This window comes from Mesoplodon densirostris, chromosome 2 (genome assembly GCF_025265405.1).
Source record: "Mesoplodon densirostris isolate mMesDen1 chromosome 2, mMesDen1 primary haplotype, whole genome shotgun sequence".
NCBI lineage: Eukaryota > Metazoa > Chordata > Mammalia > Artiodactyla > Ziphiidae > Mesoplodon > Mesoplodon densirostris.
The window spans coordinates 32946890-32964173 of NC_082662.1; the positions used below are offsets into that span (position 1 = coordinate 32946890).

Sequence of the window (17284 nt, forward strand, 5' to 3'; positions counted from 1 at the left end):
TTGTTCAGTAAAAACTTACTGACTTATTAGGAACATGCTCAGTTTCTAGATAATACTTCAGAGAAGGAATTAATCAAACCATGGGGAGTGTACGTTGAAAGAAAATTTAGGTAGATGAGTTTAGTCTCTGAGATGGTAATGAGGCTGTGCTCTCTCTCCAAATGGTTCCTTTTAAACATCCAGATGAGGGAGAAAGCTCCCTGACACTGAAGCTGGAATTCTCCATTTGGGAGATTAAGGTAAAAGCTTCTGCATATCCCAAAGGACAGCACTGTGCAATCACATGTGAATATTACATGAAAAGATGGACAAAAGCCAAATTTAATTATTGAGATGATTTTGATGATAATCCCATTTTTCTCATCCAGTTCACAATCTAGGAAAGGCCCTAATCCAAACAGGGTATTTTTCCTTCCCCTGAGGGATCTAAATATTTCCCTGTCTCATTACAGCTATGTGGAAAATCTGAAGTACAGCTGTTCATTGAACTGCTTCCAATGCAATATACAAAGATACTGTGATTGGCAGACAGGAGATGCCATTGGAGATACTGACTGTGATATTGTGGAGATACAATATCAATTGACTAACTGGAATTTCTTTTTTGGGTAAAGAACCCAAATACTCACATTTCATTTTGCTTATTCAAATTCTATCCCTTTTCACTTCAACAAATCTATCTCCTGTTCCCAGCAATGTTTTGCCTTAATATGTATGTGAAGCACTACAGTGGAAGAACTGGGATATGTCAATGTGGGTGGCATTTAGCCACTAAAATAAATAGCTAGAAATGTCGTTGAGGAGAACTGGCAGAGAATTGGTACTGGTGAGGGGCTGTTTACACTGGACTCACAGGATGATGGCGTGGGCACCATAATCCATCATTGGGTCCTTGGCTTGTTTGCTTATATACATTATATACATTATTTGCTAGGTAAGTTTGCTGTCAATAAAGTAATGTGTCTCAGGATTCTAGGTGGGTCTTGCTCCCAAATACATTTATTTGTTTATTTTTATTATTTTGTTTATTAACCAAGTGATTATTAATTAAAACATGTTAAGAGTCCACCATATGACCAGCACAACACCAGGTGCAATACAGAAGGACCTTGATCACTGAGTCTCAGAGATGCATCCCAGCTTCTGCTGGAACATATCCTGTGTTGAGGAGCTCTCCTTCATAGCACCTGCTATGATTTTAGGTCATTCTGATAGTTAAGATGTAGTATCAGCACCTCAGGAAACCTAATCTTGGGGAGATATTAAATAATAAAAATACATTAAATAATAGCCAATAATGCAAGATAGCATTTAATTGATGATACAGACTGACAGTGCTGTGGGAGTTAGACAGCAGTAACTGAAGGAGAACCACCATTTATACAAGGAAGAGAGAAGGGAACTTTGTCGAGCTCAGCCCCGTGTTTGGGCTGGTACTTCACTGTATAATACCGTTGACTGTCACAGCTATCCTGAGAAGGTAATAGGTGTGATTCCCACTTTACAAATGGTATAACCAAGGCCCAGCTTGTAGTTGGTGAACTTGAGATTCAACCCTAGGCTTGTGTGGAATCAAAGGCATGCACTTTTCTCCTCTCTCAGACTGACATTTCTTCAAAGTAGGTCCTGTGCTAGATTTTGGAGGTTTCTTAAAATAACTTTTTTCTAAATATAAAAGTTTACATAGGGCTTCCCTGGTGGCGCAGTGGTTGAGAGTCCGCCTGCCGATGCAGGGGACACGGGTTCATGCCCAGGTCTGGGAAGATCCCACGTGCCGCGGAGCAGCTGGGCCCGTGAGCCATGGCTGCTGAGCCTGCGTGTCCAGAGCATGTGCTCCGCAACGGGAGAGGCCACGGCGGGGAGAGGCCACGGTGGTGAGAGGCCCGCGTACCGCAAAAAAAAAAAAAAAAAAAATTACATAATGTAGAAAATTTGGGAAATATAAAAATCATCTATAATGCTACCACTTAGAGATAACTATGATTACTAGTTTGGTGTATATACACATACATATATGCATCTATCACATACATTATGCATATATATGACTATTACTTAACTATATGTTATATATTTTTCATGTAAAATCAGTGTTATTATATATTATTTTGTTTGTATTCTTTTTCTTTTTGTAAAATATGGTGATCATTTTCCTATCATTAACGTTTTCTAAAGCATATCTTTTTTTTCCATAAATAAGATTTTTTATTGGTAATAAAATCAGCAAACTTTATATGGTAGAAATATCTCAGAGTATTTTTACACTAGAGGAAGACTTAGCAAAGGCAGCCAGTTTATTTGACAACACATTTCCTTTTTTATTTTATTTCATTTTATTTGTTTATTTTTCCTCATCAATTACTTCCTTTTTTTACTAAAGCATACCTTTTTACGTGCTACAAAGAATTCTACCATGTATGTGTGCTATAATTTATAACCAATCAATCCCTCGTTAGAGTTTAAGCTCTTTATAGCTTTTTGCTATAAAATATTTATCATATTTTGATAAGCATTCTTGTGACATTTAAAGTGTACATCATGGTGATTTGATACACAGGCAGACCTTGTTTTATTGTGCTTTACAGATACTGCGTTTTTTACAAATAGTTTGTGGCAACCACGCGTTGAGCAAGACTGCTGGCATCATTTTTCCAACAGCATTTGCTCACTTCTTGTAATATTTCAAACCCTCCACCAGCAAAAAGATTACAACTTGCTGAAGGCCCAGCTGATGGTTAGCATTTTTTAGCAATAAAGTATTTTTTAATTAAGGTGTATACATTGTTTTTGTAAGACATAGTGCTATCGCGCATGTACTGATAATATAGTATAGTGTAAACATGACTTTTATATGTACCGAGAAACCAAAACATGCATGTGACTCACTTTATTGTGATTGATATCTCCTCTATTGCTGTGGTCTGGAACTGAACCTGTAGTACCTCCCAGGTGTGCCTTTATGTATATATTGAGAAAGGATTCCCACCTCTAGTTAACTACTAACATATCCATTACGTCACATTTTTGTGTGTGTGTGAGAACATTTAAGTTCTACTCTCTTGACAAATTTCAGTTATACAATACAGTGTTATCAACTGTAGTCACATATCTTTTACATTAAATCCTCAGACCTTATTCAACTTATAGCTGAAAGTTTATACCCTTTTTCTATCCTCTCCCTGTTTCCCCCACCACTATCCCTTGGCAACTACTTTTCTACTCTCTGTTTCTATGACTTCGACTTTTTTTCTTTTTCTTTTTTTTTAGATTCCACATATAAATGATATCATGCAGTATTTGTCCTTGTCTGGCTTATTTCACTTAACATAAGGCCCTCAAGTTTCATCCATGTTGTCACAAATGACGGGGTTTCCTTTTCCATGGCTGAATAATATTCCATTGTATATACCACAACTTTTGATGGACACTTAGGTTGTTTCCATATCCTGGCTATTGTGAATAATGCTGCAGTGAACATTGAGAGTGCAGATATCTTTTCGATATCTTGTTTTCATTTCCTTTGGATGTATCCAGAAGTAAGGTCGCTAGATCATATGATAGTTCTGTTTCTAATTTTTTGAGGAATCTTCATACTGTTTTCCAGAGTGATTGTACCAATTTATAATCCCACCAAGAGTGCACGAGTGTTCCCTTTACTCCACTATTTTACCAATACTTGTTATGTTGTCTTTCTGATGACAAGCCATTCTAATAGGTGTGAGGTCATAGCTCATTATGGTTTTGATTTGTGTTTCCCTAATGATTAGTGATGTTGAATACCTTTTCGTGCACCTGATGGCCATTTGTATGTCTTCTTTAGAGAAATGTCTATTCAGATCTTCTACCCAATTTCAAATCTGATTGTTTGTTTCTTTGCTTTGAGTTGAATGAATTCTTTGTATATTTTGGATATTAACCCTTTATCAGATATATGAATTGTAAATATTTTCTCCCATTCCGTAGGTTGCCTTTTCATTTTGTTGATGGTTTCCTTTGCTGCGCACAAGCCTTTTAGTTTGGTGTAGTCCCAATTGTTTGTTTTGCCTGTTGCCTTTGCTTTTTGATATTGATAAACATTCTTGTATAAAATTTTTTGCACATTTCTCTGATGATTTCCTATCAAGTGTATGTGTATTTTAAGACTTATTAAAAACCGTCCTCCAGAGAAATTAGGCCCTTTATACTCTCACCAGTGGCAATGTATGAGAATACCTAATTTCAGATATTCTTTCCAATACTGAGTAGTATCATTAAAAAAAAAAAAAAAGAAAAACTATTCTAATTTGACAGGTAAAAAAGTGACCTCTCAAAATTTTAATTTGCATTTCTTTGACTACCAAATAGGGTGAATATATGTTGGAGTTGTCATCTTGAAGTGCTGCCAGCCTTGGATTTCCCTCTTCTAAGAGCCATAATGTATGAAGAGAAGGTTAAAAGGCTTCATCTTATTTATACTAAATTACTTCATATCCTATCTTTTGGCAGATCTCTGACATCTACATTAGTGGAGAATCAGGGGACATGTCAGCTAAGGAGAAGCTGCTCCTGTGGACCCAGAAAGTGACAGCTGGTTACACAGGAATCAAATGCACCAACTTTTCCTCCTGCTGGAGTGATGGGAAGATGTTCAATGCACTTATTCACCGATACAGGTAAATACAGTGGAGTTTCAGTGGGCCTAGGGAGGCTTCTTCTCATCTCTTGTTTGTAATCAGCTGTAATGCCACATTTCCCCTCAACCAACATCCAGGCTCTGATTCATTTTATTTATTTTAAAAAGGAATATGTATTGAACTCCTACTATTCCAGGCACTGGGCTCATATAGCAGTGAAGAAAACAGCTAAATTCTTGCCCTCATGGAGCTTACTTTTCAGTGGGGAAGATAGGCAATAAACAAATAAGTGTATGCTGTCTTACAGTGGTTAGTGCAGTGGAGGGAAAGAGAATGATGGAGGTTGTGACATTTTGGACAGGGTGGTCGGAGGTGGTCTCTGATAAAGTTGTTGGAGCAGAGTCATGGATGAGGAGTAGTGGGCCATGCAGGTCTCTAGGCTCAGCATGTTTCACTCGGAGGAAATAACAAGTGCAAAGGGCCTGTAGTGGGGGACTTGCTTGGAGTGGGTGAGGAAGATGGGAATTTTGAATGACGAAAATCAAAATTTATTGTACTCTTAGTGGTCATAAACACTCATAGGGAAAGTTGATACCTTTCCCTTGAAATCCAACAAACCTACTATTATGTAAGTTTAGAATTACCGAGCACTGGGCTCCTGGAGTGTGATTAAAAGTGGGACTAGCGCTCCTCTAAACCTCTTGCTTTCTCTCTAACTCATCCAGTGTTTTTCAGCTCTGAGTACTTTTAAGAGGGTTTCTTTGTGTGAACTCCCATGTGCTATGTAGCTGGGGGCCTTTCATATACCTTGGTGGACTTTTACAGACCTGATCTGGTAGATATGGAGAGGGTACAGATCCAGAGTAACCGAGAGAATCTGGAACAGGCTTTCGAAGTAGCAGAAAGACTGGGCGTCACGCGGTTACTGGATGCAGAAGGTGAGAGCTGACTGAAGTTGATGATGTTTGACATATATTCATTATTCCTTCCCCCGGCGGGCTCCTTTGTTCTAAGACATTTCTTGCCTTTTGTCTCTCAGATGTGGATGTGCCATCTCCAGATGAAAAGTCTGTAATCACTTATGTGTCTTCTATTTATGATGCCTTCCCTAAAGTCCCTGAGGGTGGAGAAGGGATCAGTGCTACGGTAAAAGAACACTTTCCTAAAATACCTTCTGCTATGATTTGTTTGGGTGGAATGTATTGACTAGAGTAGGTTTCTTAAGCACTCAGTGTATACAGAGCACTTTTAAACAGAGCAAACTGAATCCACATCATCTTTATACATGGTTATTGTCCTTGGTCTGTGGGAATGAGTCTAGATATCACTAATTTTGCAGCGTCCAGCATAGGCTATTCTAGGTGTCAGGAAATTAAATCCCATCTTGAGAGTCCTTGAGGAGCTTTGAAACTGGGACTCTGAGCATTAAACTGAATGGCTGGTGTCTGTGTAGGCAATTAGAGGAAAAGATTTTATGTGGTTTAGGATGGCCTGAGCTACTTTCTCCTGTGCTTGTCTTGCATACTGCTAACCAGAAGGTGTGTGATATCTACCTTTTGGCAATAGGAAGTAGACGCCAGGTGGCAAGAATACCAAAGCCGAGTGGACTCCCTCATTCCCTGGATCAAACAGCATACAATACTGATGTCAGATAAATCTTTTCCCCAGAACCCTGTTGAACTAAAGGTAAAGTCATGGACTTAAATTGTTTTTTGTAAATTCAGTCTGGGGAGTAAGTCTCAGAGCTTGTTGCTGCTGGCTCCTGGGTGAGGTGGTATGAAAAATTAGACCAGGTTGCTTGCATTCATTCACCAAATATTAATTTTGTAGGCACTTTATAATCAATATATACACTTCAAAGAAACAGAAATTCTGGCCAAGGAGAGAGAAAAAGGAAGAATTGAGGAATTATATAAATTATTAGAGGTAAGGACACTTATCCTTTGCTGAGACTTAGGGTTTGCTGGCGTGCTCTTTGTTGCTTCTTTGTTAGGCAGATTCCCTGCATCTTCTTCCGAACCTTCATTATAATAGCAATATTCTCAGGGTGACAAATCGAGCATCACTCTCAGGCTGCTCTTGAAAATTTACGGTAAAGGGGAAGTAGCAACCATCTCTATTTTTTAAAGGGCCTGTTGAAAAATGGCATACAGTTATTCAGAAATCCTGAGTTTTATACATATTTTCCTGTTTCTCAGAGGGAAGCTAATTCTTTCCCTAGAATAGAAAGAAAAGAGACTTTCCCTCACATTTTGATTCCTAGAGAATTTGAAGCGGTAGAGATGGGCATTTAACCTTTCCACAGTGGGAGGGAGGGGTATGGGGAGGACAAGAGGATTTATGGAAAGTATAGAAGGAATGGAAGGATTTCAAGCAAGTGGTCCCTGTATTTTAGAGGTAATTTTTTTTAATACATTTATTTATTTATTTTTGACTGTGTTGGGTCTTCGTTGCTGTGCACGTTGTTGCTTTCTCTAGTTGTGGTAAGTGGGTGGCTACTCTTTGTCGTGGTGCGCAGGCTTCTCATTGCGGTGGCTTCTCTTGTTGCGGAGCACGGGCCCTGGGCTCACAGACTTCAGTAGTCGTGGCTTGCGGGCTCTAGAGCGCAGGCTCAGTAGTTGCAGCGCACGGGCTTAGCTGCTCCGCTGCATGTGGGATCTTTGCGGACCAGGGCTCGAAACCGTGTCCCCTGCATTGGCAGGCGGATTCTTAACCACTGCGCCACCAGGGAAGCCCCCTACAGGCGATTTTTTTCTGTCACCTAGAGGTGAGGTACTGCTAAAATATTTGGTTGTTTTCTCTTATTAGTCAATGGGGAAAACTGCTGAATGGCTGGGTAAAGAAGCAAAAAATTAATTAAAACTGGGACCTGAGGAGGGCATGGCTGTGCTTTTGGACTAAAAGGGTTATCTCTGGGTTTTTTAGGTATGGATTGAATTTGGCCGAATTAAACTGCCTCAAGGTTATCACCCTAATGATGTGGAAGAAGAGTGGGGAAAACTCATCATTGAGATGCTGGAGCGAGAGAAGTCACTTCGACCAGCTGTAGAGAGGTGGGTCCAGAGCCTGAAGGTGACATTACTTACTGGGCTGCTTTGAGGCCTGCACTTGACTATGGTCTTGATCTCATTTTAGGCTGGAATTGCTGCTACAGATTGCAAACAAAATCCAGAATGGTGCTTTGAACTGTGAAGAAAAACTGACATTAGCTAAGAATACACTGCAGGCTGTAAGTCTGACTGTTCTATCTCACTTCTTATGTTACATGTTTTCCACTTCTAACCTTGTGCTCTAATGGTTGAAGTCAACAGTTAAGGGATCCAGCTTCCTTTCTCTTGGAATTGCAGTGGACCGCCTGGCTCCCTTGGTCCTAGTGGGTGGGAGCAAGGGGAGTTTTCCCACTCTTCTTCTCCCTTTCTCTCTCAGGACGCTGCTCACCTGGAATCAGGACAACCAGTGCAGTGTGAGTCAGATGTCATCATGTACATTCAGGAGTGTGAAGGTCTCATCAGACAGCTGCAGGTGGATCTCCAGATCCTAAGAGATGAGAATTACTACCAGCTAGAAGAGCTGGCTTTTAGGTGAGGAACATGGGACTCAAATGGAGGGCTTGCTTACTGCTGAGGCTCAAGGATCAAGAGTCGGGTACTGAATCTTGTAACCTGGATGCTAGAGGTCAGCGTCTCAGTGGGGATGTTATAGGTATTTGGGGCAGGAGAATTCTCATGGTAGAAGACAGTTTCCCTTTACTGTTGGCCCTGCCCACTAAGTACCTGTAGGGTTCCCTAATCTTTGTGTGGCATCTTATAATGCACCCACATGCTTCAGGGTGACTGCAGCCGTGTGGGACCACGTCTGCTTTAGAACTGCTGGGGTGATTCGATGTAGCATTTCATGGAGGAGGAAACCAACACCCACAGAGGGGATGAGGATCTTTGTACAGAGCCGAGACTAAGAGCCGCATCTTTTGACCCCTAATCCATGGTTTATTCTGTTATATCATCCAAGAGTTATAGGAACTGGTATTGATTTATTGCCTCGAGTTAATGCTGTGACTTGGCATTTGCCTCAGTGACAGCTCTGAACGATGAAGATGTTAATAATATCACCTTGCATTCACAGAACACGTTTTCTTTCTCAAAACACTTTTCCTAATATAATCTCATTTTTATTTTTACCTCATCCTTGTCAAATGGATAGGGAAGATCTTAAAAAGCACGTTACAGATTTAATCTTTTCTTTCTCGTCTTCCATTTCAGGGTCATGCGTTTGCAGGATGAGCTGGTTACCTTGCGTCTAGAGTGCACAAACTTGTATCGGAAGGGCCATTTCACTTCACTTGAATTGGTTCCACCCTCTACTTTAACCACTACTCATCTGAAGGCAGAACCCTTGACCAGAGGAACCCATTCTTCTTCTACCTCCTGGTTCCGAAAGCCCATGACTCGGGCTGAACTTGTGTCTATCTCCTCCTCTGAAGATGAAGGCAACCTCCGATTTGTGTATGAACTACTGTCTTGGGTGGAAGAAATGCAGGTGGGTGTACATTCCAAATGCTTATGCAGTGCACTGAGGTTTACTGGATACAGCAGCTTGTCTCAGAGGGTTAGGTTGCTCTATGCCCCTTGTATAGATCCCCTCAATTATTGCTGCAACCTGGGACCCAAGCCTCCTTCTCTATTAAATTTTGAAAGGATAGGATCAGTTCAGATCCTCAAAATCCCATACTAAATGCATAGGCTTTTCTAATTTGAAGCCCTTTAGGAATCTCTTCCCTTCAGCCAACTGTGCTCTAACTGGGAGCTGGTGGAAGAAGTTGCAGAGTCTGTAAATCTGTTATCTTTTCTGAAATTCTCTCATTGTCAGAGGAGCTGCTTCTCTACTGTTGTTTTTGTCTCAGCTCTTAAGAGTAAGCAAGACTGCTGTGTTTCACAGTTCTCAGGGACATTATTTATATGTATTCTAGGATAATGGTTCAAGTTCAAGATTGTCCTCTTATCCTCTAACCCTTTTGTTTTGTGTTAAATTCTTCCCATCGTCGGATGATGGATCTTCCATGTACCAATAAATAAAAATATTCAAAGGCAAGCTGTTTTACATTGTCTTCCATTGGCCAATAGTTGGTGGCATGAATGAAGCTTAGTATTTATAGATATTTATTTCTTATCTCCATTCTGATTGTGAAATGAAGAGACCCCATAAAGGGAAATGCCTAAATTATAAAGTTAAGCATTTCAGCCTGTGGGAATGCCTTTCTGGTTGGTAAATGCAGGGATGTGTTCCCATAATTCAGCAGCAAAAGGCTGCTTCTGCTGCTATAGGTGGTGGGGTTTATTCTCCAGCTCCTTGGGGGTGGTTATGGCATACTTTCCTGTAAGAGACCAAGATGGAGATAGTTTAGATGTCCTTTTTCTCAATCCCCTCTCCCCAGCCCCCTTGTCCAAACTGACTGTGACAGTTTTCTTTTTCTGCCAACTTAGCAGTAAATTATATTCGTAATTTTTCTTTTTTTCAGATGAAACTGGAGCGAGCAGAGTGGGGCAATGACCTGCCTAGTGTGGAGTTGCAGCTGGAAGCACAGCAGCACGTCCACGCCAGTGTGGAAGAACTGGGCTCAAGTGTCAAAGAGGCCAGGCTATATGAGGTGTGTGGCATTCAGAATCCATTATGGGAGGCTGGGGTGGCTGTGCGCAATGGGACAGTGCACAGAGCAGCTGTCCCTGTGGAAAAGGATACCCACGAGCAGCACTTCACCACAGGTCCCCTCAGCACAGGAAGCGTCTCTTGCTCTTTGAAATAACCTTGTGAGAAAGGTGGGGTTTTTTGCTTTTTTGTTTGTTTGTTTGTTTTTTTGCGGTACGCGGGCCTCTCACTGCTGTGGCCTCTCCCGTTGTGGAGCACAGGCTCCGGACACGCAGGCTCAGCGGCCATGGCTCACGGACCCAGCCGCTCCGCGGCATGTGGGATCCTCCCGCACCGGGGCACGAACCCATGTCCCCTGCATCGGCAGGCAGACTCTCAACCACTGCGCCACCAGGGAAGCCCTGAAAGGTGTTTTTTATTAACCCCTTTTTAGTAAAAAGAATAGTGATACTGAAAGCTAAGGTCAAAATTAGTAAGTAGTGAATGCAGTTTCCAAACTCAAGCCCTCTGCTCCCAAAGTTCATGCTCTTTCCACTTCACCATCTACCTGCAACAGAGAACTGGCAAGAAAAACTATTCACTTGGTCTCTCCTCTCCCTCACTCTTCCTATCTTCCCATTTTAAATTTCAACTCTCCTCTTCCAAAAAAGCAACTGAGTAGTTGGAGGAATCACCAGGTATAGGTTTTGCTTAGAAACCTCCCAGAATTACTGGAAGCACAAGACCATGAGGTCATTCAGCTGTGCTCACTCTGCTGGACTGTCCTCACTCAGTGCTGCTCTGAGCTATCACATCTCACCTGGAGATTTGCTGTGCAAGCTTCTGTTTTCTCAGAGTGACCAATCTCTGTCTATGTGCAGATATAATATTTACATAGTTGAAATCATGCTGTAGATATAGTTTACTTACTCTTTTTCTAATATATTTTTATTTCATTCCTTTCTTATCAGGGAAAAATGTCCCAAAATTTTCATACCAGTTATGTTGAAACTCTTGGAAAGCTGGAGACACAGTATTGTAAATTGAAGGTGAGTTTTGACTAACTCTTTTGTTCTGTTCATGGAGAATGTGGTTCCCTAATTCAGAAAGCTCTTGGTTTGAGCCTGTTTTGGTTTTCTGTTTGTTAGTTTATATTGTTCACTGTGCAGTTGTTCATATGTATCATAACATTTTCTCAATTTTCTTAATGGATCAAAAACCACTGCCCCAGAAAGTTTTAAGTAAGTAGAGCTTATCCCAGTTATCATACTTCACCAAAGCAGTGGGTGTATGTGCCCTGAGGCATCAAAACTAAGTCTCCCCCCGCCGCCACCCCCGCATGGCTTGCGGGATCTTAGTTCCCCGACCAGGGATTGAACCAGGGCCCTCGGCAGTGAGAGCGTGGAGTCCTAACCACTGGAACACCAGGGAATTCCCAAAAACCAAAAGTTTAAGATTGACAAGGAGGGGACTCCTCTTCTGTCTGTTGTCCTTCATTCCTGTCTTTCAAGATGTCCAGAGTAGGACAGTTCCAGGATCATTCTTTATCCAGGGAGCCCCACACAGGCCTGGCGTGTTCTCACTTCTAGCTGGGATTGACCCGGGCTCTCTGGGAGTCCTGTACCAAACTTGTACTAAATTTAAGTCTGTGGAGAAGCACCCAGAGATTGAAAAAGCAAGGCTAAGTTCATTTTCTCAGCTATTCTTTGCTTTGATGTCAAATGTGATATATCCTACAGATGAAAGCCTAGCAGTCTAACCTTGTAATCCTGCCTTTGTCTAGGAAACTTCTAGCTTCCGGATGAGGCACCTTCAGAGCCTGCATAAATTTGTCTCCAGAGCTACAGCTGAGTTGATCTGGTTGAATGAGAAGGAGGAGGAGGAACTAGCATATGATTGGAGTGACAACAATCCCAGTATCTCAGCCAAGAAAAATTACTTCTCTGTGAGTCTAGCACAACAGACCTGTCATATTTTGTAATAGCAGCAGAAGGAGCCAGAGAGGCTAGTCTGCTGAGAGCTTGGGTTTCTGGATTTGCATTTTGTTAGATAGAAATAGGGGCCCCGCTTAATGCATCTGTTCCTGTGAGAAAGTGTATATAGAGAGAGGGGAAATCGAGCCCTAGAATGAATTTATTTAGAATGCATTTAGAAAGGTAGTGTCTTGGGTGAAGAGAGCAGCAGTCTGCAAATTGAATCATTTCAGAAGCAGTATAACTTTGTGGTCAAGGTTATAGGCTTTGGAATGTGATAGACCTAACATCAAATTCTTATTCCTCCACTTATTAGCTCTGTGACCTTGGCAAGTCATTTACTCTCCCTAGACCTCTGTAAAATGGGATAATAGTAGCACTTCAAAGCGTTGTGTAAAAGGTTAAGTAAGATTTAGTAAGTTAATATAGCAAAGCACTTAGTATAGGGCTTAATGTTGTTTGGGGTATATTCTTGGCTTCTTACAAATTCTGAATTCTCTTTAATTCATTCAACAATTTTTTGGTCTCCATCTCTTGGTTTGTAAAGTGGGAAGGAAAATTCAGCATTGGCCAATGCAACAATGCTTCTTATGCTTTTCAGTGAAAGATATAAAGTAGGATTGTTTTTTTGTCATTTTCAGTTTGCCCACATTTCAGAGAATTTTTCAGGACATTATGAACCCCACGAAAATAGGAAGATTTTTAATAACACTTAACTTCATTAGAGAATGGTATATGATTCTTCTGAAGTAAAGAAGAAACAATAGATACTGTAATACAATAAACAGTCTGTATGAGAACAGAAATTAGGCTATGATAGAGACATAAAGGAAGGGAGCATCGAGGAGAAGGGGTCAAATCTGATAGTGAGGATCAGTACCCAGCTGCACAGAAGAGCTGGCGTCTAAACCAGGTCCTAAAGTGTTAACAGAATGTAGAGCCGGAGCAGGGCACTGCAGCTGAGGGTACACTCTGAGCGGAGCCAGCCAGTCGGGGATGCGGATCAGGTACCATGTTCGGTGGGTGCTGACCTGAACCATCCACGCCAGCCACATTCCCTCCTTTCTTGCCTTCCGTCTCATCCTGTGTGACCCCACTTACTCAGGCCTGGCTCAGATCCCATATCCTTTTGATTCATTCTCCTGTAATTCCAGCACTTGTGCTCTTCTCTGAAACCCTCTGGGGTGCACTGTTTATGCCTCTCATTTTGGCACTAACCCTGGGTTGCGGGCTCCTTTAAAGTAGGGCGCTCCTCCCTTAACAGCACTTACTGAATAAAATTGAATTCAATTTTCAGGAATTGACAATGGAACTGGAGGAGAAACAGGACGTGTTTCGGTCTCTACAAGATACAGCCGAGCTTCTGTCACTTGAGAACCACCCAGCCAAGCAGACTGTGGAGGTATGTGACTTGAAGGTGTGAGGGTCAAGTGCTCAGACGTTGTTACTATACAAGTATTCAAATCAGAGACTTAGCTCTGATGAGGGACTTGGAGCAAGGGTCAGGGAATCATGTGTCTTGGGTCTTCTCCCTTTTCTTCCCAGCCCCCAAAAGACTGCAAACAGTTCTGTTAATAGTCTAAGGAGGATACTACGAGAAACAACAGATACGATATTGACTCCTTGCTTCACGGGGAAAGTGACTTGAACCGTATTTTTTCTTTTCTTTTTTTTAAGGTTTTTTTTTTTTTTTTTCTCCCACGTCGTGAGGCTTGTGGGATCTTAGTTCCCTGATCAGGGATTGAACCTGGGCCCTCAGCAGTGAAAGCGTGGAGTCCTAACCACTGGACCGCCAGGGAATTCTGAACCATAGTTTTTCAGATAACTGTCTAGACAGACCCTGCGTGCCTTTTGGTGTGGTGCCTGTGCTCGGAGAAGGGAGGCAGTGGAGGAAGCCAGGAGAGACTGGCTTAGGCCTGGGTTTTGCTGACCAGGTCATTTAGTTGCAAATGAGTGTGGAAGAGGCCTTTTCTGGGTAACCCCTTCTAACAAAACCATGTTGGATGAAAGACAAACCTCTGTCTCGTGGGAAACTTTGAGCAGATGCCAGTCAAGTATCTCCACTTATCCTCTGTTGGCCTCTCTAGCGTTAGCAGAGGTGTACTTGGAAGAGTGCATCGCACATGTGTAGCAGGTCTGTTAAACCCATGCCCTTCTGTCCGTGTGCCTGGTTGTTGCAGGCTTACAGTGCTGCTGTCCAGTCCCAGTTGCTGTGGATGAAGCAGCTGTGCTTGTGTGTCGAGCAGCATGTGAAAGAGAATACTGCTTACTTTCAGGTACGTGGGCTATTGTGTGTGTGTGTGTGTGTGTGTGTGCGCGCAGAGAGGATGAGGAGGATATTTTTTTTCATTCAGGCAAGAGATTGTGAGTGTGACTGCGTGTGTTGGTGTGTGCCTGCAAGCGTGCACACGGGAGGGGTGAGCTTAGAAACACATCTGTATCAGTTACCCTTTACTGTATAAACCACCACCCCAAAAGTTGGTTGCTTAGAGCAACAACCGTTAGCTCGAGATTCTGTGAGTTGGCAGTCTGGGCTAGGCTCAGCTGAAGACTTTTTTTCATCTTGCCTGGGTGACACATGGCTGTAGGCAGTGGGCAGGCAGGTTGGGGGCTGGTTGGCCCCAAATGGTGTCACTCACACGTCTGACATTTGGTTGGGGTGATGGGGTACAAGTCCACATGCAAGTCTCTAGCATCCAGTAGGCTATCCTAGGCTCCTTCACAGAATAGCTGTGTTCCACAAGCAGCCAGAGAAGGCAGGCCCTGGTGCACAAGCATTTTTTTCTGCTGTCATGTGTATTAATGTGCCATTGACTAAAGCAAGTGATGTTCCCCTGCCCAGCTTCGGGGGGCCGGGGGGAGAAAGAGACTCCACCTCCTGATGGGAGGGGCTGTAAAATATTAGAACCGTTTTTTGTTTTTTGGGGGTTTTTTTCTTTAATCTATTGCTACATCAAGAACATACTGCTTGGGCTTCCCTGGTGGCGCAGTGGTTAAGAATCCTCCTGCCAATGCAGGGGACACGGGTTTGAGCCCTGGTCCGGGAAGATCCCACATGCCACGGAGCAAATAAGCCCGTGTGCCGCAACTACTGAGCCTGTGCTCTAGAGCCGCGTACCACAGCTACTGAAGCCCGGATGCCTAGAGCCCGCGCTCCGCAACAAGAGAAGCCACCGCCCGCGCACTGCAACGAAGAGTAGCCCCCGCTCACTGAAACTAGAGAAAGCCGGCATGCAGCAACAAAGACCCAATGCAGCCAAAAATAAATAAATAAAATAAAATAAAATAAAAAAAGAAAAAGAACATACTGCTTGTTTTCAGGTGAGGGTGGGACTTAACTAATAAGTTCTTAACTCTGTTTGGATTTTCTCTTAATTAAATAAATAATTAATTAAATTAAATTAATTAATTAAATAACCTCCCTGATCATTTTGTAATCATATCAATGAATTGAGATACTCAACCTTTAGGCTTTTCATGAAATAAACCTGACAGTCAAGTGCTGCCACTAGCCAAAACTCAAGGGGAAAGAGCAGTGATTTCTGAGGAGTGAAGCAGACTAAGTGTTCTGTTGGGTTCGGTGGGCTTTGTGGCAGTTGTCACTACTGTTTCCCTGGCATGGCATTTGTAATCCAGGATTGTGTAATCAGCAGGCACGGTAAGGTGGTTTTTTTCTCCATTATCATCTTGGCGTTGTGATGTATTGAGCGCAAGGCACCCCTCCCTTTTATCCCTGCAGTTCTTCAGTGATGCCCGAGACCTGGAGTCATTCCTGAGGAACCTCCAAGAATCCATCAAACGGAAGTACTCCTGCGACCACAACACCAGCTTATCCCGCCTGGAGGACCTGCTGCAGGACTCCATGGTGGGTGTTGCGTCACTGGGATGATTGCTTCTGAGAAACAGTAAACCCCATCAGCTGCTGCTCTTTATATCCTTGAAAGCGCCAGGGCTGTGGGTCACCGTTACAAAGTTTGGCTCACATTCAATTAGAGTTTAATCTATGTTGTTCTTTTCCTTTTTTCTTTTCTTAAAGAAGTTGCTAATGAGTCCTTTGGGTATGCTGTGCAAGTAAGGGCCTAGCCATGTGCCCCTGAGCCACATAGTGCTCATCAAAGTTTCTTTGCATTGTTCCTATTTTAATTCAGTCGTTGGAGCCAAAGATGGGGGTGTAGAGCATGAAAAATAGGGTTGACGGGATTAGCTGACACCGAATTCTTTTTCACTCTCTCGTGCAAAGAGAATAAAACAAAACACCAGTGAACTAGACCTGAGCCAATTTTTTCCTCCTTGGGAATTTTCTTTTGGTAATGATGAAGTATTTGAAACATTAAAATCTTATGTTAGGTGTAATGCAGTATTTGTTCAGTTTATTTATGTAGTGGTATTAACTTTTTAAAAATAGTTTTGCAAGTAGTATTTAATCCAAATCAGTTTTACATTTATTTTCTCCAATGAACTATTCCTTCAGGGGTGGTGGTAGTAGAATCACCAGCAGACTACTTATAGTTATTGAGCGTATATTACACAGAGTTTGCAAGACAGGGCTCCAGCTACAACTCTGATTAAGATGGAAATGCATATGTGGTAGGGAAATTACTTTTCCTGTGTGAGAAATGCGGGTAGTCTCACATTTCAGTAGAAAATTATAAATAAGAGAACCAGAATAACCCAAAACAGTGTCATTTTATTCGTGGGTGAGACTTGGGAATTAGTGAACATACGTTGATTTTTTAAAAAACACTTTCAGGTATTGTAAAGCTATGAATGGGTTTAGATTCAGTGTTTCACCTGCGCAAATAACCTGTGAATTTAATTAATTTGGAATGAAGGGTAAAGACCTGACTTTTCCGATGTTGTCTCTAGAATGTCGCTCTTGGAGGTACATCAGGTATGAAGGAGGAATCTAATAATCCGTGGCTATTATCTCCTCCCTCCCACAGAGTACCTTCCTGTCATAGGGTAACTCCTCTGCAATTGTTGTCATATCTTCTCTTCTCGAGGGTCGCTGCTCTGTTCCCTCCTCTCCAGGTCAGGGGCATCGGGTTGGCGGCGTCATCGGGGCGTGAAGTCACC

The 17284-nt window shown here is 42.2% G+C and overlaps 1 protein-coding gene across 19 annotated transcripts in view; it reads left to right on the forward strand.

Moving 5' to 3' along the window:
* MACF1 (microtubule actin crosslinking factor 1) overlaps window positions 1-17284 on the forward strand; it is a 330003-nt gene that overhangs the window by 148500 nt on the left and 164219 nt on the right. For all 19 annotated transcript variants that reach the window (XM_060089544.1, XM_060089550.1, XM_060089543.1 and 16 more), the window contains 15 exons: window positions 4486-4652; window positions 5439-5551; window positions 5653-5759; window positions 6180-6299; window positions 6444-6539; window positions 7539-7666; window positions 7749-7842; window positions 8040-8194; window positions 8873-9149; window positions 10129-10257; window positions 11207-11284; window positions 12019-12180; window positions 13506-13610; window positions 14389-14484; window positions 15948-16073. In XM_060089544.1, coding sequence (XP_059945527.1) covers window positions 4486-4652; window positions 5439-5551; window positions 5653-5759; window positions 6180-6299; window positions 6444-6539; window positions 7539-7666; window positions 7749-7842; window positions 8040-8194; window positions 8873-9149; window positions 10129-10257; window positions 11207-11284; window positions 12019-12180; window positions 13506-13610; window positions 14389-14484; window positions 15948-16073 — 1953 coding nt within the window. The remainder of the gene's footprint in view (window positions 1-4485; window positions 4653-5438; window positions 5552-5652; window positions 5760-6179; window positions 6300-6443; window positions 6540-7538; window positions 7667-7748; window positions 7843-8039; window positions 8195-8872; window positions 9150-10128; window positions 10258-11206; window positions 11285-12018; window positions 12181-13505; window positions 13611-14388; window positions 14485-15947; window positions 16074-17284) is intronic.